Source organism: Sycon ciliatum, chromosome 8 (assembly GCF_964019385.1).
Source record: "Sycon ciliatum chromosome 8, ocSycCili1.1, whole genome shotgun sequence".
Lineage (NCBI taxonomy): Eukaryota > Metazoa > Porifera > Calcarea > Leucosolenida > Sycettidae > Sycon > Sycon ciliatum.
This window is the reverse complement of record NC_088650.1, coordinates 5,177,409-5,201,624: the sequence shown is the minus strand read 5'-3', so window position 1 is coordinate 5,201,624 and position 24,216 is coordinate 5,177,409. Positions and strand designations below refer to the sequence as shown.

Here is a 24,216-nt window from a genome sequence, read left to right as displayed (position 1 = left end):
CCAAAAAGTGCAGATTGTGGCGAAGCGCTGAATGATGCTCCATTTGGCCTAGCAGCTGTCGGTACGGCAGTTGTACCACAAGCAGTTTTCCTTTTCCTTGGGCCGTCGTGCGATGTTTGGTACTTTGCTTCAGCAAACGTGCTGGTCGTACAGCTTCTAGCCGGGTCATTTCTCATCAAAATGACTCAAACCTGGAATGCTGTTTGCGTTGCAGCGCTGAATGAAGCTACATATGGCACAGAATTTCCCAGTTACGGGTACTGCGCCCGTACTTACCGTCTGTGGAGTGTAGTACGAGAAGGAGCTTGTCGTCTTCCTCCTCGACTTTTTTGACGCTTCGCTGCAGTGAAGCTGTAGCAGCGCAGGAAGCTCGCACGGCGGTAAGTACTTCCACGTGGGTCTTCTGCTGTACACGCGTACCGCGTGCCACCGTACCGCATGCCAACATTAGCTGGATGTACTTGGCTAGATGCTGGCCTGCCGCCGGACTCTCTGTAAAAATGCGTACAGTACTCAGTAGACACGGGTCTACAAACTTCTACAAAAAAAATTTAGTACGCGGACCTTTGTAGTACTACATTCGCGCACGAAACATCGATCACTTTTTTGGACTCTTGCACGCGCACGGCGAAACTTTAGTGGCGGCGAAAAGTATTTTTTGGAGATCGGCGAAAGTTTTTCACCGGCGAAAATTTGTTGATTTACAGTATCCTTTACAACCTATACTAGTACTTCAAGTACTTAAAGGGGAAGTGCATCGATTTTTCGAGTAGGGTCCAGAAGAAAGACAATTTGATATCGGTTCGAATGGCATATCTCTCGCTTCCATACGATAAGCCAAACTTGCCAAATCGCCAATTGTATGCTCACGTTGCCATAGCGACCAGCGCAGTGATGACGTATGAAAGGCTTAGCTCCTGCACAGAGAAGGTCGATCACTGCAGAAATTGGTCATTTTCGATTGTATTATTGTATTCACGATGTGCAAGAAGTGCTGTGTTCAATGCTGTTAGTGCCGTGAACTATTTGTCGCCCTTCTCATGCATTTCCCTAGGCTGACTGTGCCTAGGAAATGGTTTCCTCCAGGACAAGATGCTTGGAATTCGCCATCTCTCCTGAGACATTTTCAGCAAACTTTCAAACCTACGACATTATTTCATTCGTCAATCTCCACCACCCGTCGTCTCACCTGGCTTCAGAAGATGTTACGAGAGATAGTAGAGTCGCCAGGAAGCATCACATTCATCTTCAGGAAGTGGAAAGAGCAAACGGCATGGTCCTTGGTTGGGGGAAATGCTGAACGTCTGATTTGTCCCAACCAAGATTTCAACATTTTGTTCGTCACTATTTTCGCTTGTCTGCTGGTGTCTCCGCACTCCAGCTTTCTCCTGTCGGTGTCACGTCCCAGTACACAACCGAGAGGACTACTAACAAAAAGTTCACTGCACTAACAGCATTGAACACAGCCCTTCTTTCACTTCGTGAATACAATAAACCAAATGAAAATGACCAAATTCTGCAGTGATCGACCTTCTCTGTTGTGGTGGAGCTAAGCCTTTCGTACGTCATCACTGCGCTAGTCGCTATGGCAACGTGAGTATACAATTGGCGATTTGGCAAGTTTGGCTTATCGTATGGAAGCGAGAGATATGCCATTCGAACCGATATCAAATTGTCTTTCTTCTGGACCATACTCGAAAAATCGATGCACTTCCTCTTTAACGTTGGCCCGAAACTCGTATCCTTTTTGACATTGGGAGTATAAGTCGCACGTCAGATTTTGAGCTTATAACACTTCTCTCTCTCTCTCTATCTATCTATCTATCTCTCTCTCTTTCCCTCCCTCTCCGAACCACAGCCCCTGGCAGGAGGACCAGCCGGTATCTACCGAGCCAAGGTACTCGACTACGATCTCCCAGGCAACCAGTGGTTCAAGCTGGACCTGATGGCCATCGACGGAACACCGCAGACCAAGGATCGCAAGTCAACCACCACGGTAAGAATGGACCCTGGATTACTGTCACTGCACCTCCGCCGTGTGTATTATTCACCGTCTCTCTCAGCTTTTTAAGGATGCATTTCAGCTAAAAATAGTATTGTGCTACCTGCTGTTGACACAGTCATGGTGACACCTCCCTTCCTTTTCTTCTTTTGATAATGCTGTTTTCCATGGTTGAATTCACCCTCCCTTTCTTGTATTGGCTATGTATTGTTATGTGCCATGAAGTGGAGACGATAAATAAAATAAAATAAAATTATCAGTATCAACTGCTTGTACAAAGGCAGCAGAGAGCAGAGACAGTTGTCTGAGGATTGCACATATAAACATTTGGACCCAGATGATGTACAGGTTATCATTTGTCTGAGGATTGCCATAGCTTTGCTATGTGCATGAAACGCAGCGTTACAACAATGATCTAGCTGGTTGCTTCTGTTCTCTTCCGCCTATTTGGTATTGCTCCATCCTTGTGGTGTTGAGCACTCTAGGCAATCTGGGAACTCTCGCTATGATCAAGTGCTTGTCTACGTAACCATCAGCATGGAATGCATGCAACTGTGTTATGGGCAGGCAAACATATAGACCAGTGTAAAGTGTTAGTGTAAGCCATTTCAAAAACAGAAACATTGCCACATTGTCCAAGACTATGAAGTAAATATCTGTCTCTCTCTCTCTCTCTCTCTCTCTCTCTCTCTCTCTCTCTCTCTCTCTCTCTCTCTCTCTCTCTCTCCCTCTCTCTCTCTTTCTCACTCTCTCTCTATCTCTCTCTCTCTCTATCTATCTCTCTCTCTCTCTCTCTCCGTGCTTCTTGCAGACAATCTACATCTCTCTGCGAGATCTGAACGACAACCGTCCAATGTTTGATCAGAAGTTCTACATTGCCAAGCCTGAGGAAACACTGGCTGTTGGTCAGGTCACACTCAGAGTCACTGCTACTGATGCTGTACGTCTAAACCTGCATGTCCTGTATACTCTGCTCCGGCTTTCCTGCATTGCCCTGGCTTGCCTTGCATCACCCTTCATTGCCCTGGCTTGCCTTGCATCGTCCTTCATTGCCCTTCATTACCCTAGCTTGCATTGCCCTGGCTTGCATTTCCCTAGCTTGTACTGGTTTGCCCTGGCGTGCATATTCTGCCATGCGGCGTCCCGGTGTCTTTTCTTGCCTTGCATGTCCTGCCTTGCCCGGGCTTTCCTGCCTTACCCTGCACTGCCTTGCCCTGCACTGTCTTCCCCTACCTTGCACTGCATTCCCCTGCCTTTCCTTGCCTTGCCCTGTCTTACCCTGTCTTACCCTGCCTTACCCTGTCTCACCCTGCACAACTTCTGACCCGACATGGGTCCAGTTCTCATGAAAGAATGCTGAAACCATGCTGCACTTGCATTGTATTGCTGAACTTGCACTGTGTGGCTGAACTTGCACTGTGTTGCTGTACTTGCACAGGATTCGACAACAAACAGTCAGCTACAGTATAGCATTGTACCGACGGACAACTCTCCACCCACGCACTTTGCCGTCACTACCGTGAAGATGGGTATGTGGTACATCTCCGAGCTCAAGGTCAATGCCATGCTGGACTTCGAGACTCGCCGCAACTACAACCTCTCATTGACGGTAAGAGAGGCGAAGTGCAGTGGCTATGGTCTTAATTAAAGAGCCTTTATCCGAGCAAACCAATCCCGTCGGCCTGGTTTTAGCATGACGCTGACACAGTTGTAGATGCACGGACTTGAGATCAGTATTTGTGCCTTGTGCTTTAGTTCAAAATCTTCTCTAAAGCCGTCGGTATGTATGTATGTATGTATGTATGTATGTATGTGTGTGCACTTGCCTCTCTCCTTTATCTCTCTCTCTCTCACTCACTCACTCACTCTCTCTCTCTCTCTCTCTCTCTCTCTCAGGCTGTGGACATGGGACGTCCAATGCTCAGCCAGTCCGTGCCAGTCTACATTCAAGTGGTCAACCAGCCGTTCAAGCTTGTCATCCAATTCCCACCGCCCTTCCTGACAGTGTACAACTCAACATTGATGGGTAACTTTGCCAACAACAACATGGCCGCCTTCAGGTTAGCCGCCCATGCATTGTACACTAGAACCAATCAAGCACGAACACCCACAAGACACGATCATGTGACCGTATGTGACTGGTCATGTGCCGGTAGCAAGTCTTGTGATCACTGTTCTCATGACCCGTGTGCCTGGTCATGTGATCACTGCACTCATGTGCCTGTCATGTGATCACTGCTCTCATGTGACTGGTCATATGATCACTGTTCTCATGACTCGTGCACCTGGTCATGTGATCACTGCACTCATGTGCCTGATCATTTGATATAATAATAATTTTATTAGGATGACCAAAAGGCTGACCGCCTATCGTGGGGTCCGTCGCATTGAAGGATGATGGTACAAGAGAGTACAGATTGGGAAAGGGGGCGGGGGGGGGGGGGGGGGGGGGGGAGGACTACGATGAACAGTGTAACGGCATGCCAGCGAGTAGACCTGAATACTGACAAGAATATTTGCGCAGCTCTTTCTTGAATACATGGACAGAAGATTCCGAAGTCAATATGGGTGGGAGACAATTCCATAAAAGGGAGGTTTTGAATAAAAAATGATCACTTCAATCATGTGACTGGTCATATGATCACTGTTCTCATGACTCGTGTGCCTGGTCATGTGATCACTGCACTCATGTGCCTGGTCATGTGATCACTGCACGTATGTGCATGGTCATCAGGCCCGTCGCACCGACTTTAGAGGTGGGGCGGCCATGGGAGGGGGTCCGGGGGTCCTCCCCGGGGAAAAAAATTCAAAAATTGAAGCCAATTGCAAGCATTTCCGGGTATTTGGTGCCATTTCAGTGTACGGTAACTACAATGAAAGTCTTTTTGATTCTGCAACAAACGAAGAAGACGCCATGATCGGGGACAAACATTACCCTCCCCGGGAAAAAAATTCAAGAATTGAAGCCAATTGCAAGCATTTCCAGGCATTTGGTGCCATTTCAGTGTAACTGCAATGAAAGACTTTTTCTGCAACAAACCACGATCGGGGACAAGGATTTGTCACGTTTGCGCTAAGCTGCTATCATTGTGCTTTGTTGTAATGTGCTCAAAAAAACAAAAACAAAAAACGCCGAAAAAGTGGGGCGGCTGAGGCCGCCCCAGCTGCCCCGGCTGTGACGGCCTTGGTCATGTGATCAAGACACTCAACTCTGAGCTCCACTGAGGAGACCTCACAAGGTCGACACAGCGTGCTGTGTGGAGATTGGATACGAGAGATATGAGTGTAAAGTCGACCAAATTGAACCACGCAACTAATCCATGCTTTCTTACTGCCGATGTGTTTTCCTGTGTCGGTTTCAGCTTCATGACGAACAACGAGGATGGTATCACCAGTGTTGCGTTTGAATGTCGCATTGTCCGATCTCGACAGGATTGCCGATACAGCCGGACCGCCATCGTGAGTTCATAAGCCCAAAAAGCATTTGTGTACCACCCGGGCATGTACAAGGGTGCTTGGGTGTGTGCGTGTGTGTGTGTATGTCTGTGTGTGTGTTTGTGTGGGCGTGTGTGCGTGCGTGTGTGTGCGTGTGAGAAAAGAAGAGAGGGAAAAGAAGGACAACAGATGCGTTACAGGAGAACAAGGGACCGACATGCACAAGTAAAAAGGAAGTAAATTATCGTGCACGTTCTCGAAGGGAACTCACGACGGCCGCTAACCCCCGGTAAACCCTGGCATGCACAAGCACGTGTATTAGTGATCATACTACTCGCTATGCCAAAAAATCATGGGGCCAATAGTGCAAAAAGACGCATGAGTACAGAATTCCCCGCGCAATTTGTTGTGTCATGTACTGACATAAGGAAGTCGTTAATTTTACAGACAGATGAGTGTAGATATAGTGAAGAGTCAGGGAGGCCATGCCCAGCAGAGCATGGTATCGTGCATAGCACGGGGGTAGTGAGAGGTCACGTACCGTCTATACATGGCGACAGGCAGGGGAAGGACTATGCCGTGAATGGGTGAAAGGATAACATGATACAGGATAGGACATCTCCCCCTTTTTGAAAAAAAATTAAAGAGAGCAAAAACACAACAGCTGGGAAAAAAACTGTTATGGAGAAAAGGCAAGACAGATACATGTACGGGTTGTACATAGCCGGGCACATAGAACAGAACTATGCAATGTGCGGGAGAGCAATAGCAATAGCATGAAGCCAGAGAGAGTTATATGGTAGCGATCAATCTCTGCGGTGGCTGGATGTTGTTGCGAGCACGGAGAGTTGGCTGTGACGTAGGCACAGGCTGTTGTTGCGGGACTAGCGCGGCCGGTGGTACTGCTGGCACCGGTCCGGGAGGAGTCACTGGCTGGAGCAACTTCACTGCACGGCGGTTTCGGCGCAGAAGACCGGATGAGGTGGCGATGTTGTAGGAGCGATCGGTGAGTTGCTCAACCACTGTACCCTCGCGCTTGTCGTCGACCCACACTTTCGCTCCCAGTGGCAGAGGGGAGAGCGACTTTGCTGCGAAGCGTTGATCGAAGTGATCTTCTTGCCGATGCTTAGCCTCCTGCTCCTTGGCCCGGAGAGCGGTGATGTCTGGCCAGGAGGGTTGCAGGAGATCAGGTGGGCACGGAAGATTGGTGCGGAGCCTGCGGCCGTACAAGAGTTCGGCGGGCGAATAGCCGTTGGCCAGGGGTGTGGAGCGATACGCTAGGAGGGACTGCTGTAGATCACCTGGCGCACGGATGAGTCGTTTGGCAGTCTGCACGGCGCGTTCTGCTTCGCCGTTGCTTTGAGGATGCTTCGGGCTGCTGGTCCGATGCGTGATGTTGCACGACGACATAAACTGTGCAAAGGCGTCGGAAGCGAACTGTGGCCCGTTATCGCTGACGAAGATGTCCGGATAGCCGTGGGCAGCAAATATGCTCTTCAGATGAGTAATGACGGCCCGTGACGTAGTCGATGAGAGACAAGCGACATCAATGTAACGGGAGAAATAGTCGACAGTAATCAGGTACTGGCGGCCGTCGACATCACAGAGATCCGATGCGATACGCTGCCACGGACGCTCGGGGAACGGAGTTGTCTGAAGAGGCTCTGGAGACTGATGACGCTGCTTGATACAGGTAGTGCACTTGGCGACGTACGCCTCGATGTCGGCAGAGATACCTGGCCACCATGACGAGAAGCGGGCACGGGCTTTACTCTTCGTGACACCTTGGTGACCATCGTGCAGCTTCTGGAGGATCTCAGGCTGTAGCACGGACGGAACAACCAGGCGAAAGCCGTGGCACAATACACCTTGCATGTGAGACAACTGGCCTCGCTCACGATGGAACGGCTTGATGTCGTCAGGGACGGTAGCAGGCCAGCCATGGATGACGTAGCGCATCACACTGGATAACACGGGATCTTCAGACGTAGCCTTGGCTAGGTCGGCGAGAACGGATGGACTTGTGAGATCTTCGGCAGTGGTTGATAAAACCATGCCGATGTCGTCTTGCAGAACGTTGTCAACTGATGCCGATGCTGGCGCTCGTGAAAGCGTGTCAGCCACCACCAGATCCTTGCCGGGAACGTGTATGGCTTGGACTTCGTACCGGAGGAAGCGGAGCAGCATTCGTTGGCATCGGATGGGGACCTTGTCCAGGTCTCTGGTGTTGATCAGTGGCACTAGCGGCTTGTGGTCCGTCTGCACGATGAACCTGGGAGCGCCGAAGAGGTACTGGTCTAACCTCTCGCACGTCCACACCGCTGCGAGGCATTCCTTTTCGATCTGCGCGTAGCCTTGTTCCGTCTTGGTCAGGGAACGGGAGGCGTAGGCTACTGGGCGCCAGTCGCCATCGTGCTTCTGGAGCAGAACACCACCAATGCCATAGCTGCTGGCATCGGCACTGACCATGATGGGACGCTTGGGGTCATAGTGCACTAAGCACGGGGCTGAAACGACGAGCTCTTTCAGCCGACGGAACGCGTCCTGCTGCGGGGAGTCCCAGAACCAATCAGTGTCGGTGTGCAGGAGCTGACGGAGGGGCGCTGAGATCGTAGCCAATTCCGGGATGAATCTGGCGACGTAGGTGAAGAGACCTAAGGCACGGCGAAGCTCAGGAACATTCGTAGGCTCCTTGAGGTCGTCAATGGCGGAGACTTTGCTGGGGTCGGGTTTCACACCGGACCCGCTGACGATGTGTCCCAGGTACTTGACTGATGACTGCTTGAGGTGGCATTTGTCGGGGTTTAGAGTGATGCCTGCGTCGGCAAGGACCTGGCGCGTTGTGTCCAGCCGGTGGTCGTGTTCAGCTTCGTTAGCGGCGTGGACCAGAACGTCGTCCATGAATACCTCGGAACCTTTGACGTGGGAGAGGAAGTCCTGCAGGCGTCGCTGGAAGATTTCCGGTGCAGAGGTTATACCGAATGGCATCCGGAGGAATCGGAACCGACCCACAGGCGTGATGAACGTGGTCAGCTTGGATGCAGACTCCGTGAGAGGCACTTGCCAGAAGCCGCTGTTGGCATCCAGCGTGGAAAAGACAGTAGATCCGGCGAGCCTAGCCAGTGTGTCCTCAACTGTCGGAAGAGGGAAGTGCTCGCGCTTCACGTTGCCGTTCAGCTTCTTTAGGTCTACGCAGATCCGTACGCGACCATTAGGTTTACGAACCGGCACCATAGGAGAGCACCAGTCAGAGGGACCCGTTTCCCGGACGATGATGCCCATTTCCTCCATACGTGCGAGCTCTTCTGTGACCTTGTCCTGTAGAGGCAGAGGCACACGGCGGGCAACACCACAGTGGTACGGCGTGGCGTCGTCCACGAGCTTGATATCAGCTGGGGGCCCAACCATACAACCGATGGGCTGTGCTGGCTTGCTGGTACACGATTCTGCTGCATCTAAACGCTGGATCAGGCGAAGTCGGAGGCAGTCTCTGCGACTCAACAGGTTGGTAGATCCAGGACCATCGATAACTACGATCTCCATAGAGAACAGTTCACTCTTGTGCATGGTGTCTGCAGTGAACTGACCCTTGATGGATAGAGGTGCACCAGATGGACCAAGGAGTTTGGTAGTGGATGGTGTGAGTACAGGGCGTTGTACGAGATTCTGATACGTGGAGTGCGTGATACATGATACATCTGCACCTGTGTCGATCTTGAATATCAAATTTGTCGAGCAAACAGGCAGACCTACTGACCAGGCGTCGGTGGACTGGGAAGGACTGGCGTTGGATGACAGCTCTGCAACACCACCCATGAATGGCGACGGGGACGCGAGCAATTCATCTTCGACAGCTCTGGCACCACGCGTGGTTGCTGGAGTGGAAAGACAGACGGCGGCGAAGTGGCCCTGCTTGCCGCATGAATTACACTTGCGACCAAACGCAGGACACGCAGAACGGTTACTCTTGTGCGAACCAGCGTGGCCACACCACGGACATGTTGAAGCTGCAGTGCCGCTCTTCCTCTGCGTGGACGGCGTTGGTGCAGGCTTCGACGGAACGCCGCTGCGCTGGCGGCGACTCCTTGCATCTTGCTGCTTTCCTCCAAAGCGGGATGCAGCATTGACCTGCGGCCTGGCGGCTTGCGCTGCAACGTCTCCGGAAATTTTCTCGGCCTGCCTGGCCCTGAGAACTGCGTCCGTGAGGGTGAGTTTTGCGGGCTCAATCAGCTGCAACTCCTTGGCGACTTGACGATCCAGAATGTGAGCCACGAGGCGATCTCGAATTCTGTTGTCCTTCTGGTCACCAAAGTCACAGAACTTCGCTGCTGCGTGAAGTTTCCGAACAAATTCTTCCACGGACTCTCCTGGAAGATGGACGCACTGTTCGAAGATGGTCCTCTGGTGAAACACGTTCAATGCTGGCGTAAAGTAAGCGTCCAGCTTCGTCATGACCTTGTCATACTTGTCCTCGTCTCCAACGGTGTCGAATACCAGTTGATCGAAGACAGTTTCGGCCTCTGGGCCCAGCGAGTAGAGCAACGTAGAGATTTGCACTTTCTCGTCTTTCGCGTTGAGCTCTGAGGCGAGGCGATATCTCGCAAACCGGCGTTTCCAAGCCGGCCAGGCATCTGGAATGGAGAAATCAAAGTCTGCAGGCGGCGCGAACTTGGCCATTTCTACTAGAAGTGTAGACCTGGTTGACTAACTTCTGACACCATGTTGTGTCATGTACTGACATAAGGAAGTCGTTAATTTTACAGACAGATGAGTGTAGATATAGTGAAGAGTCAGGGAGGCCATGCCCAGCAGAGCATGGTATCGTGCATAGCACGGGGGTAGTGAGAGGTCACGTACCGTCTATACATGGCGACAGGCAGGGGAAGGACTATGCCGTGAATGGGTGAAAGGATAACATGATACAGGATAGGACACAATTCAGGACTTACAAATGTTACAATGTGTGTGTGTGTGTGTGTGTGTGTGTGTGTGTGTGTGTGTGTGTGTGTGTGTGTGTGTGTGTGTGTGTGTGTGTGTGTGTGTGTGCGTGTACTGTTCACAGAGTGCTTGCTCGGCAACGTGCGGCGAGGGCCAACGAACAGTCACACTCACCGTCCAGTCGCAGGCCTTCCCGACCGACCCGTCCTGTGTCAGCAAGGTCATCATGGAACCATGTCAGGACAGACTCTGCCCCGGGGTAAGTCATCGTCCTGTTATTAATGACCATCTTACCCCCCCCCCCCCCCCCCGGTCTTTGGACCCAGGGGTACAGTGTTAATTCCAGGCTGGTTGCTGGCCAGGATCACTGGTTGTGCGCAGGTGTAAGTCGTCCCATCTAACGACTGACATCCTGACATACCCTTCCCTGCTGGGTCCTTGGGCCCAGGGCAACCCTCTTTGGGCCCAGGGCAAACCTCTTTGGACACCCTGGGGTCTTTAAGCGCAACCCTCGTTGAGCCCAGGGCAAACCTCTTTGAGACCGTGGGTGGTGGTGTGTGTATATACACTGATGTCGGACTGAAATGCCACCCCCGGCCAGATCTTGCCACACAGGATATTGAGTGCTGCTGGGTAGAGGTGAAGGCCCAGCCGAAGCCTTGTCTCATTGCCTGTCTGTATCGGCCACCTCATATGCGAGTGTCTTACTATCAGGCCCTGGAAGCGACGTTCACTCGTGCGATGAGGGAGCCAAAGGATGTCATAATCTGTGGTGACTTCAATGTTGACTATAGCTGCCAGAGTGGTCAACTCTCCTATCTATCTGACATCGCGAATACCCTCGGACTGTCACAAAGTGTGAGTCAGGCCACAAGAATCGGAATTACGGGATCACAAACCACCCTGGACTTAGTATTTAGTACGTTGCTGTGCAGAGCCCCAACCATTGTCTCCCCAGTATCATTTAGTGACCATTCGGCTGTCATCTCTACCCTGGCAACCACTGCTGACTGTGCACCCCAGAGTGCTCAACCGCAGACTCGGCACCTCCGAGGCATCAACATGGAAATGTTTCGCAATGACCTCGTGGCTGCAAACTTGTGCTCCTTGGATGGATCGTGTGATGAGATGTGGACTCGATGGCTGCAGAAGTTCCTGGATATCCTAGACAAACATGCTCCTTTGAGGACCCGCCGCACCAAAACACGCAAACATGTTCCTTGGATGGATGCAAACCTGCTGGCCACAATATCTAGTCGAAACCGGGCCCACCGCAAATGGCTACGCACCTGCAACCCTGTGGACCATGAAGCTTTCCGCCAGACCAGACGTGATGTGAACCAGCTTAACCGACGACTCAAGGCCTGCTACTATCAGGATCAGTTTGCCAATGCGGAAGGTCAGCCAAGACAAACATGGAGAGTGATTAACCAGGTATCAGGCAGAACACGGACCCACACTGCTCCTCAATGCCCCCCGGATGAAATCGGCCAAGTGTTTGCGGACATCGTCACCGATGCGACTCGCCCAAAGGTGCTGTCCATCCCCTCTGGTCCGCATGCAAGTACTGATCTCTGCTGTTTCAAGCCAGTATCCATCGCATGTGTACGCAAGTTGCTCAGCAGTGTAGATACGACAAAGTCCACGGGCAGTGATGGCGTACCTGCTCTTGTACTAGCAGCATGCTCTGACCTCTTAGCTCCATCAGTAACTCTCATCTTCAACAAGTCACTTTCCGAAGGGAGATTTCCACTATCCATGAAACTTGCAAATATCACCCCTGTGTACAAGAGCGGCGACCCTACTAAGGCCACCAATTTCAGGCCTGTTTCTCTGTTGCCGATTATCTCAAAGATCCTTGAGCGCATCGTACATTCGCAACTCACTGAATTCTTGACCACCCACAGCCTCTACCCAGATTGCCAGTTCGGATTCCGGAAACAGCACTCAACAGAGGATGCTGTTGTGATGGCATCAGAGGCCTTTGCCAATGCCAAAGACTCCGGACTATCAACTTGCGCCGCCTTTGTTGACATGTCGAAGGCATTCGACAAGGTTCAACATGGCACCCTCATCCGCGACCTCTTCAGTATTGGTGTTGGTGGAAGTGCGCTGAATTGGCTGGCAGACTACTTAAGTGACCGGCAGCAAAGAGTTGTCACTGGGAACCAGCACAGCAAGGTATTCCAGCCCAGCAGTGGTGTGCCCCAGGGTTCCGTACTTGGTCCTCTGCTGTTTGTCCTCTATGTCCGTGGTGTGGCAGCTGAAGTGCAACCGTATGGTGTGCGGACAGTTCAGTTCGCAGATGACATCATGCTCTATATTAGTAGCAGGGACAAACATCAGCTGGAACGCAATATGTCTTCTGCAGTTACACACCTGGCCAGATGGCTTGCCAGCAGGAACCTGGTACTAAACGAGAGTAAAACCCAGATTTTGTTCATCCCTGCCCATCGTTCTGTGAATCCTCGTGTCAGCGTTATGTGCTCTGGAGTTCAGCTGGCACAAGTAGAATCCGCAAAGTATCTTGGTGTCCACATGGACCAAGATCTAAAGTGGACCACAATGGTCAACCAGATCGCCAAGCGAGCTGCCTGTAAAATAGCTGTCCTGTTTAGAAACAGGCGCTGCATGCCCCTCCCGTGCCGCATCACATACCTGAAGTCCCTGATCCTTCCTGACTTCCTGTATGCTAGCAACTGTTTCTCTGCTGGCCTCACCTCACATCAGCTCGAGCGCCTAGAGCGGCTACTCAAGCGCGCAGTCCGCTGTGTTTACAACGCTCCATTTGCATCACCATCTGCGCCGCTGTATTGCCAATTGCGATTGCACTCGCTAGAAGTTATGTACTGCCACAAGCTGCTTGGCTACACTTGGCGCTGCCTTCAGGGTAAATGCAGCACATTGCTTACCGATATGTTCAGTCCTCTTAATGCCGGCCGTGCTACACGTAGTCAGGGAAATCGAGCACTTAAATTTCCAGTCACTAAGACATCCGCTGGCACACATTCTGCCTCATTCCAATGTGTATCACTGTGGAACAGGCTCCAGCCCGACATCAGGAAAATCCCACAGTACCACCGATTCATGCGATCCCTCCCAGCACATGCTGCTTTTCAGTAATGCCACTGCCCGCTGTACTATTATTTCCTTTACTGGCCTAACTGGCTTTAACAAAGTAATACTTTACTACCCACTCTACTCAGTGTCATTACCTTCATTGGCCTTTTATAATTTATTCTCCTTTTTAGTCGATATCATGTAATTAGGCAAATTAGGCAAATTTGCCTGTTTGTTCTTCGACTCTAAATAAACAAACAAACAAACAAACAAAAGACCAGGGCAAACCTCTTATGATGCAGGGCAAACCTCTTTTGTAGGGCAAACCTCTTTGGACCCATGGCAAGCCTCTTTTGGAGGGTACACCTCTTCTGACTCATGGCAAACCCCTTTGGACATAGGGCAAACGTCTTAAGACAGGGCAAATCTCTTTGGACCCAGGGCAAGCCTTTTTTGGAGGGTACACCTCTTCTGACTCATGGCAAACCCCTTTGGACATAGGGCAAACGTCTTAAGACACAGGGCAAATCTCTTTGGACATAAACCAAACCTCTTTAGGGCCAGTTTTGACCCATGGTGCACTGAAGTCTTCAGAGCCAGGGTAAACTGGGCCCAGTTTGCACCCAGCGTAATCTGGGGTCTTTGGACCCAGTATAGAGATGCTAGGCCATGACCGTTTGCAATCAGTCATGAGTAGTTCTCTTTCGTGTTCAGGATTGAGTTGGTCACTTTCTGTCTCTAATGCTCTTGATTCATCTTTGTATGAGTGTGGAAATTCAATTTCTGCATGTGTTTGTGCGTGTGTTTGTGTGTGTGTGTGCTCGCGCGCGCGTGTGTGCGTGTGTGTGTCTGTGCCTGTGTCTGTTCGTTTGTGTCCGTGCCCATTTCTACTCGTCCGTGTGTGTCTCACAGTCTTCGACCAGTGCCCCTCTCAGCCGTCGCCGTCGCATGATCCCCTGCGGTCAGGACCTGTACTGTGAGCCCCTGGACCTGTCTGACGTCTCCACCAACCCGTTCATGCCCTGCATCACCGGAACTGGACCCACTGCACCCAGCGGGACGTTTACACAGGGTGAGAGAGACGTGTTTTATTGGTCTCATCCAGAATAGGATTGTTCAGAACAGATGCGTTTCACCGAGTTGAATGTAGCCACAGAGTAAGAGACATGTTTCATTGGTCTCATCCAGAATAGGATTGTTCAGAACATGGCCATGTGGGGTGTTGAGCGGTGGTGCAGTCCTGGCCCCAGCGAACTCACATGCAAATACCCATGCACTCCACATTTGGCAATGCTTACAACATATAGTTATGGTGTTGTCGTTGGCGAGTTCAAACACATGTGCTCTAGGTACATGCGCGCAAGGAGGACCCTCCTGCCGGTGTTGCATGACCTGGACCTCCTGCCTCACCGTGGTCAGTTGCCTTCCTGTGTTGCGTTTCCCTGTGCAGCGGACCCGGCTGATGGCGACTACACATTCCAGTTGAGGGCTAACGTCAACATCACTCACTCGGGAACAGGCAACTCCTTCAGCGGCTACAGCAACTCGAGCCTGGTTTACACAATCGGTAGGTCGCAGGCGGTGATGTTGCTGCTGCTGCTGCTGCTGCTGCTGCTGCTGCTGCTGCTGCTACTCGTACTGTGATGTGGTTGTCATGGTAATGTTGATATTGTTGCAAAAGAAGGATCCACAGGCGGGATTCGAACCCAGCATCCCTGTCTTTCCGGGGCAGTGCCCTGCCAATTAGGCTACCGGGGATCACACACACCCATGGGTCCTTCTTGCTACAGTATGATGTGGTTGTCATGGTGTGGTTGCTATGGTGCTGTTGCTATGGTACCGTTGCAATGGCGATATTTCACATACCACCATCAGCCGAGGAAGTGAACTGAAAGTTCACCCGGCTGATCCTTTACAAATGCAAACCGTGCGTGTGTTGTTCTCCCTGCTCTCACGCAGACACCACCAAACCGACGACGACCATCATGAAGAGCGACATACCGCTGCAGAACAACTACACGTGTCCCGACATCAAGTTCACGGCCGACGACCTGGTGCAGTTCTGGTGCAAGCTGGAGTACCAAGGCGGTAGGTGACGATGATTATGGCTTGGCTGTGTGAACTACAGTAGTTCTCAATGAAATCCAGTTGCATCACTCAAGTCTGCGCCTTGCACCATTTGGCAGCCCAGTGTTCGCAGGTCTAGGGCTGCACAACGCCCGGCGCGTACTTGAGTGACGCGACTGGATTTACGTGAGCTGCACTGTAATTCTTGAATGTACATGTACAGCTGTGTTCCGTGAAATCCGACCTGAAGCGCATATTTGGCGCCCTCTCATACTTTCGGTGCGTAAAATCCCTGTTGTAGAGGTCTCAGTCCTCATTTGTTAGACATTAATACCTGTCTTTACACAAAAGAGATTGGATGCTGTGTCGCAACTCTAAATTTCACGTGTTACTACGATCATCAGGCAACTGATGCAACCTGTCTTTATAAATGTAACTTACTTTCTCCCCCCCCCCTCCCCTCTCTCTCTCTCTCTCTCTCTCTCTCTCTCTCCCCCCCCCCCCCCCCCAATTGCTTGAATGCCGTCACTCACGTGTTTGTACCTCTAACACACTTACTGTTTCCCATGCTGTCAAACCTACCTGCGCTCGGTCACCTCTCACACTGTGCTGCAGAAATGCGCAACTTCACGCGCTGCACGTCACCGTTCAACCCCTGCAAGCAGCCGACCTGGTATGGCTATGATGAGCTAAGGAGAAACGGCCTCTACACATTCAGCGTATCTGCTGTAGATCGTGCTCTCAACCGCGAGGAGTTTGCCAAGAAGATCACCTACGAGTTCGGTGGGTTTGTCGTGTGCGTGTGTGTGTGTGTGTGTGTGTGTGTGTTTGTGTGTGTGTGGTCTGCGTGGAAAGCATGGGGCGTGCGTGCATGTGCTTGTACGGCTGTGTGTGGCCGTTTGTTTGTGTGAATGGGGAGGGGGGCATACACATATGCCTCTGTACTGCTGGTCCTAACTTGGAAGAATTCATGTTTCACTTGACGGTATCAGAGGCATGACCATGTATTTGACTATGGTCACGCGTGGGGAAAAGACGTTGAATTCAAGTCGACGTTTTCGCCACAAGCGTGAACCCCCACAAGGGGTGCAGTACGAATAGCCACTGTGGAATGGAACATGTTTTCCTGGGAAACTTTGGAAGTGGGCACACCTCGAAAAACATTTTTTATCTTTTGCACAATGTGCCGTTTTGGATGTGACAGAGAGATTGCTTCCGTTTTGTAAATACGTTCCACTGTAGCGCGCGTCCGTTCTTGTTTTGATTGCTGCTTCGATTCTCTCGTACCCGTGTGTGTGTGTGCTTAGATACGTACCGTCCTCTCGTGGGACTGGTTGATTTCCCGCCACGCGTCAACACTCTCACCTCGCAGGCCTTCGAGGTCATCACCAACGATACAGAGGTACGGTGGTAGCCATGAAGTGTGTCGGGACGTTCCCCTGCCAACCTTGGCTTAGGTGGCCCGTACAATACGTGCAATGCCTCGTGATTGTGTTCATATTGTCTCTGCCAAGTGTCTCTTTTTGACAGCCTATGCATCATATCTGTCTATGCCGGTGGACATTTTTAATTGTTTTAATTATGTTCACGAAGGACACAATCCCCGTGATCAGACAGAGAGAGGAAAAAAGCACTAAAAAGCACCTAGTCTCAATGCCATTGTCTTTCTTTATTAGCAGTAGTGCAGGTTTGATGTAGTAGGCTCCCACGACCACTGGGGTCCCGGGTTCCTGTTGTGTTTTTTCCGGCGTCCGCTTAGGGTATCTTGTGCCAGGTTGTGTCCAGTGAGCCTGTCCGTCTGTCTGCCTCTCTGCCTCCTTGTTGATACGTCTCTTCGCGTCTGACTCTGTGTTCGTCTACCTCCCACTGTGCGTGCGTGTGTGTGCGTGCATGCGTGCGTGTGTGTGTGTGTGTGTGGCAACAGGCAACCGTGTCTTGTCAATTGAACGGAGCACCGATTGCCTGCAGTGTGGGCAGATTCTCCGTTGTGGCTGTGGAGGGAGAGAACCACCTGACGGTAAGACACAAGTGCTGTGTGTGTGCGTACGTGTGTGTGTGTGTGTGTGTGTGTGTGTGTGTGCGCGTGTGTGTGTGTGTGTGCGTGTGTGTGTGGTGCCTTCACCACTCAACACACACGCAATGCATTCGTCGCTCGTGCAGTGCACTCGCATGGCGCACAGTGCTCTCATGCAATGCCCTCGGGTGATGCACCCGGGTGATGCACTCGGGCGATGCACTCGTGCATTGCACTCGTGCATTGCACCTAGCATAGCTCCATGTACATGTACGATACAGTAGTATATAGTGTACAGTGCACTGTGCTAACCCCGGTGTACGTAGTACGGTTTGTTGATGTGAAAACCCAGTCTGATTTCACGTATCCGAAATGACACCATGACCAGGCCCAAATTGACGCCGTTGTTTTGGACCTTCAGTAATGTTTCCGCCCAGGGCCTTGTTGCGGGCTTTTACGGAATAAGAGCAGACCTGGTTTAGAATCATGGCACTGTTCTCCAGTCTCTGGAGGTTACAAGATAATCTTGCAGACAGGTGGGTGTGCTCAATTGACGAGCTGCCCAGGCCTCACCACCGCCACCACTGCCATTTCTGTGCTGCGTTCTTTAAACATGCGCATTGTGTGTTGATGTATTTGTGCGGACATGTTCATGAATGCAGATGACAGCTCAGGACAAGGCTGGCAACGTGGCACCGTACGTCGACTATCTCTTCTTTGTTGGTAAGTACTGTTTGAACAGCTGTACGCCAACACAAAAGTCTGTCTGCCTGACTCTCAAGTAAGCATTGACACCTATTTTGGCCAGTTATCCATACGCCTCACAACACTCTTATAGGCGATTCAGACGACGGCCCGCGGTGACCACGTTTCCACGACTCAGATGGATTTGATCAGCGATTGTGCATAAATATTTGAAACATGACTGCATCACCATGGAAATTCAAGTCCAGACGTGATTTAGGCCATAGTCTGAATCGCCTATTTAATACCGCTCTCTGCATCAATTATTTTTTAATATCCTAATTTTCGGGGCAGGCCCATCTTAAGCACCAAGAGTACAGAACGTTGCAGGCAGTGCACAATCATGTATACCGTACGCGTACTCACGACGGCTGCATGGCCAGCGCCCTGGGGCCGCCGATTGACCTCAGACCGGACTTCCATGTCCACAACATGTACAACAGTACAATCATGTATAGTGAAATTGACCTCTCCACTACACACAAGTCAGGTCCAAAAGTTTGCTCATGCCCGGAGGTCAATGCCCGTCAAACTACAGCGCTGGCAACTGAAATCCGACCCCCTGAGCGGTGCGCTCACATCACAAAGACCCAACACAGGATGGTAAGACTACGAAATAGAGACCGCTAGAATGTGAACGCACCGCTCAGGGGTCGGATTTCAGTTGCCAGCACTGTAGTACGCGTGTGACCACTAATTCGAAAGTACAGTTGCGCTCACTGAAATCCGACCCAATGTGCAAAACTGGCACCCTCAACTTCCACGGCCCTTGACGCCCTGGCAGCGGAATGAATGCAGCTGGACGTACACATGTACACCCACAATGATGTATAAATCGGAACTGGTCCAGGGGCGCCAGCTTTGCACTTTGGGTGGGATTTCAGTGAGCGCAACTGTAAGTACAATCAGACCTCGCTTATCTGGAGTCCCTCGCCATCCGGAAGAACATAGCTGGTTATGGATTTACAGCATACGTGATGCATCCAATATAACCGGTGTTCGATTATCCGGTTCCCTCGCCCATCCGGATATTTTTGTGGAAAACGGAAGTGTGCGGTTAAGCGAGGTCTGACTGTACATGCTTTTAATACTTACGTTTGCGGCGGTACCTCTGACAAGATGGGGAATGAAACGGCTGCTTTCTCATTTCTTTGCATTGTCGTCTTCCTCGTTACTATCGTCCTAGATTCCAAGGCACCTGAGGTTGAGCTGGCAGATTTGAATGACAACGTCTTCACCGACCGCAAGAACACTCTACTGCATATCCAGTCCAATGAACAACTTGCCGATATGCGATGCAGGTATGTTTACGCGTGTGTGTATTTGTCTGTGTTGGGGGGGGGGGGGGGGGGCATGTGTGCATGTGCGTGTGTGCATGTGTGTGCAGCTGTTGCACTTGTTTTTGGTGATAAAGTGACAAGGTGGCATTCTTCAGTCTTCATGCACGCTGGTGTGTAGATTGTGAGTATCGTTGCTTCCAAGTTCAACACAGTGTACATCCTAGTGCCTCTTTCTGTCTCTGTGTGTTTGTGTGTCTCAGAGTCGTTGCCTGGCCAAACTCTGCCAACGCTACAGAGAAGCTCAGCGAGTGCTGTGACCAGGCGTTCTCCTCGGCGGTAAGCTACGCTACTGTAAAGCGTGAAATTTTCGCGGCGTTTTTAGTTCGCGTTTTCAGAATCCGGACAGGTTTGCGAGGTTTTAATTTTGCGATTGCAGAATGGCATTCTTGCTAAACCTTTCATGGATCTCCTTTTCGCGCTGTCTAAATTTCGCGATTTCCACGCGGTCGCGAATTTCGCAGAAATTAGACCATGGCAATAATTTCACCGTTTCCAGTATGTGTTTAGTCATCTACCCGTCTGTACATGTCTGTACCCGTCTGTACATGTCTGTACATGGTCATCACACGCTGCTGCTGTACTATCCCGCCTGTCGTGTCACATGACACTGCTGACAACAGGCCATAACGGAATAAGCACAAGAGTGTGTGACTCTGATCTCCGAGTTATTGGTGCCCCCCCCCCCTTCTGTCACATGACACTACAGACAAGATACTATAACCCCAAGCAAGAGTGTACGACTCTGATCCCTGAGTTATTGGTGTTCTTCGTGGCGCACTGCCTTCATTATTCATTATAATAGTGAAAGTGAGTGTGAAATGACAATCAAGCTGCCGGGTTTAGAGTTTTCCTATAGTTTAGCCGCAGCGGTTTCGGTTGCATTGAATCTTTCCTGGAAATCCCCGACAATGCCCGTTCGGTATGAAGCTGTACTCGGAGGAATACATTACTTTTTGTTCTGTCTTTGTGTGTGTGTGTGTGTGTGTGTGTGTGTGTGTGTGTGTGTGTGTGTGTGTGTGTGTGTGTGCGTGCGTGCGTGTGTGTGTGTGTCCCTCTCCCTCCCTTGTGCTCTACGTTGCTTTGCTTTGCTCTCTCTCTCTCTCTCACTCTCTCTCTCACTCTCTCTCTCTCTCTCTCACACACACACACACACACACACACACACACACACACACACACACACACACACACGCACACTCAATCTCGCTCTCACTCTCGCTCTCTCTCTCTCTCCCTAACTATCTCTCTTTCTCAATCCACCCACCCCACTTGCCAATGGCCGGTGCAGTCTGCTAAGGAAGAGAATTGCTTGGCTGCGTGCAAGGACTTCAGCGCCACGTCGGAAACCAACTTGGACCGTGAGGTGTGCCGGCATTTCCTTCGCGACTACTCCAAGTGCTTGGAGAACAAGACAATGGCTTTCAAGAACAGTAAGGAAGAGCAGGCTTTTTAAACAATTCGTGTGGTGTGTGCTTCCCTAGCTGCAGCTCGTTTTTGCCTTTGTTATAATGGTCTTTGTAAAAATAAAATAAATCATGCCACGCACCAACAAGTTTGTTGGACAATGAACCACTCTTGCCATGTCATGTGATCCTCCAGTCTGTGTCATGTGATCCTCCAGTCTGTGTCATGTCATCACTTTTTAAACCCCATGCCATTCGGTAGCTCACATTCCGTGCCATGCTCTGTGTGTGTGTGTGTGTGTGTGTGTGTGTGTGTGTGTGTGTGTGTGTGTGTGTGTGTGTGTGTGTGCCGTGTGTGATCGTGTACAGATGGTGTGGCTGGCCTCAACCGGTTACCCTGCGGCCTCGACTCTGACTATCCGACGTCTCCATCCTGTCGTAACGGAACATTCCCGATTGGAACACGTGCACGTCAACTTGGCTTCTATCTTTTCCAGGTAGGTTGTTTGTTGTTTTGTTTGTGCGTTCCGTCAGTATAGAAAAGATATTAATTTTTTGCTTATGTTCTATTCCTGCCTAACGCTCTTCATCGAGTGCTGTGTTTTCCGTGCGTGTGTATGGGTGTGGGCGTGTGTGTGTGTGTGTGTATGTGTGTGTGTGTGTGTATGTGGTGTGTGGTGGATACCAGGCTAAAAATAGTGGCGGTCAATTCATCAGCCTTGCAAGCTGTTGAATGGTGTAATCCCAGCACAAGTTGCTATGTCTAACATAGCTGTTCGCTATCATCGCTCCCGCGATGGGCATGTCTAAGGTCTAAGGTGTGTGTGTATGTATGTGTCTATGTGTTTGTCCGTGTGTGTGTGTGTGTATATTTGTACAGGTGAAGACGAGAGACTTGAACGACAACGCCCAGTGCTACCAGGCCGCCTTTGTCTACGGTACGGTATGGCGTCGATGCATGATTGGTGTATGACTGGCGTGGTGTACTGCTGTGGAAGACACTTCCTTTATCATGTTCATGTTAGAGGCTGGTGACACTTGTGTGTGTGTGTGTGTGTGTGTGTGTGTGTGTGTGTGTGTGTGTGTGTGTGTGTGTGTGTGTGTGTGTGTGCGTGCGTGTGCGTGTGGTTGAGATGGCTCAGGCAGTTCCCTGTGCAAATATCTACCAGTATGCTGCGCACAAAGATCTTGTGTGGTCTGCGTAGAATTTACAACTCTCTGATGTAGAGGAGACGGCTCGATACCGGGACGTTTTGACAGCCAAATTTGTATAGACCCAAACCGATCATCAGCGTTGATTTTTCACTCGAAATATGTTTGTGGAAGGAAACGAGCATGTTGAAGTTTGCTCTGGGGCCAGAGTCAATCGAACTGAGCCACTCCTTTGTGTTGACCCATTGCCTCCAAGTTGCCCAATTTTTTGCTTCAAAAAAGTTCAAATCAGAGGTGGCTCCAAACCGGACACGTTTTAGAGTGCACGTCAAATTCACTCTGGGTCTGAAATTAGGTAATTGCTATCGCTCCACGACGGCCAGTATAGAGTAACAATAAGCCGTGTGTGTGCTTCCATTAGTTTTGATTGGTATGCGGTGCTTTATTGGCGAGAGGCGAGCCGCTGTTTACCTGCGACAAGAAGTTGATTTTTCGAAAGTCGTAAAACTCAAGTCGCAGTGCGAAGCAACACGTCAAAAACTCACCTGCTTGATATGGCGCTTCTGGTCATCGCAGAGCCATGAAATTTTGGCTCGGAGTATAACACATCGTAGTCTCACTGTGACATATGTTTTCTAATCAAAATACAAGGAGAGAAAGTGAATATTGTCTGACAAGGAGTACTGGAGTACAATTTCCATGTTACTTTCAAGTACACATTTTTTTCCTTGGCTCACCATCTGAGTTCTCTGATGCACAAAAATTGCTAATGTCGCTGTCGCTTTTCCCTTGCACAGAGGACGCCAGCCGCTACAAGACAGCCGAGCAGGATGCCAATGATGTGGTGACGGACCAGACATGCCCCGGCGATGGCCTGACCTACATTATATTCTTGGCAATCGGCGGCGGTGCCCTTGTCATCGCTCTGGTCGTCTGCTTCACGTACTACTGCTGCTGCGTGGACAGAGGCAACCCCTACAGGTAGGTACTAATTTGCTTGTTAAATTTGTACTCCATTGACTGCTGCGGAATACTGCCTCCAGGACACTAAGGACCAGCGAAAATGGGTGATTTTTACTGAAAACACACCGCACTTAAAAGACCGTACCTCTGACGTCCATTCTCCCGTTGGTGCCTGACGGAGCATGTGCTGCGGTCCATGTGCATGATCGCTTCGATCCAGTCTTGATTTTTTCAAATGCAACCTCACTACTTGTACCTTCTCTATAGCTATCAATAGGCCAGGTAGCTAAGGTGTCCGTGAACACAATCAGGCATCTGAGATGCAGATGTATGAGACTGGCTCTGCAATCTGCTTTAGCATGCACTGTCAGCATAGGTCGAAAGCGATCCACCGCCAGCACCAAATGGTAGAATAACCCGAGTGTTTGCATGGCAGCATACCTGCCACACGAACACTTGCTCGCAGTGTAGTGGGAGCAAACTGGCTACAGTCGAGTGGCGCATCCAAGAACCTTGTTAGCCTGGGACGTTCTTATTTTTCAGCAATCTGCCTGCATTCTTATAGCACGTTCTTAGAAACAATTCATACTGAATCATATGTACCCAAAAGCTGCCGGAAAACCAACACCGCCGTTCTTAACTTTAGGCTGTGGCGTTCTTACTTCTTAGCATTTCAGGCTGGACGTTCTTGGGCTCATCGTTCTTCGGCGCGCGACTCTTCAGTAGTTCGCACAGACAAGCTGTTGATGTGCATGGGTGTACGTGTGTGTGTGTCTGTCTGTGTGCATATATGTGTGTGTGTGTGTGTGTGTGTGTGTGTGTGTGTGTGTGTGTGTGTGTGTGTGTGTGTGTGTGTGTGTGTGTGTGTGTGTGTCTGTACATGTATTTGCGTGTGTGCACTGAACAGACGACCGATGAGTGTTGGACCAGCCACAGCCAATATGGCATACAACCAAAGCCCCAGTGCTGGAGCTGGTCAAGGTTTGGAGGTCGACAATCAAAACATGTTTGATGACTCACGCTATGGCGGGGTAAGTCATTGCATACCTTGTGGGTGTGTGTGTGTGTGTTTGTGTGTGTGTGTGCGCGTGCGTGCGC

At 50.6% G+C, this 24,216-nt stretch overlaps 1 protein-coding gene across 1 annotated transcript in view; it reads left to right on the top strand.

Annotated features, from left to right (window-relative positions):
• LOC135823042 (uncharacterized) overlaps window positions 1–24,216 on the top strand; it is a gene marked incomplete at its 5' end in the record, with an annotated part of 64,465 nt that overhangs the window by 38,664 nt on the left and 1,585 nt on the right. Inside the window, 20 exon segments of the mRNA XM_065335874.1 lie at window positions 1,859–1,996; window positions 2,814–2,942; window positions 3,441–3,611; window positions 3,899–4,062; window positions 5,365–5,461; window positions 10,500–10,634; window positions 14,348–14,507; window positions 14,886–15,002; window positions 15,395–15,523; window positions 16,118–16,285; window positions 16,810–16,904; window positions 17,427–17,519; window positions 18,179–18,239; window positions 19,447–19,561; window positions 19,801–19,876; window positions 20,889–21,030; window positions 21,373–21,500; window positions 21,884–21,941; window positions 22,953–23,136; window positions 24,026–24,149. Of these exon segments, the coding sequence (XP_065191946.1) occupies window positions 1,859–1,996; window positions 2,814–2,942; window positions 3,441–3,611; window positions 3,899–4,062; window positions 5,365–5,461; window positions 10,500–10,634; window positions 14,348–14,507; window positions 14,886–15,002; window positions 15,395–15,523; window positions 16,118–16,285; window positions 16,810–16,904; window positions 17,427–17,519; window positions 18,179–18,239; window positions 19,447–19,561; window positions 19,801–19,876; window positions 20,889–21,030; window positions 21,373–21,500; window positions 21,884–21,941; window positions 22,953–23,136; window positions 24,026–24,149 (2,484 nt within the window).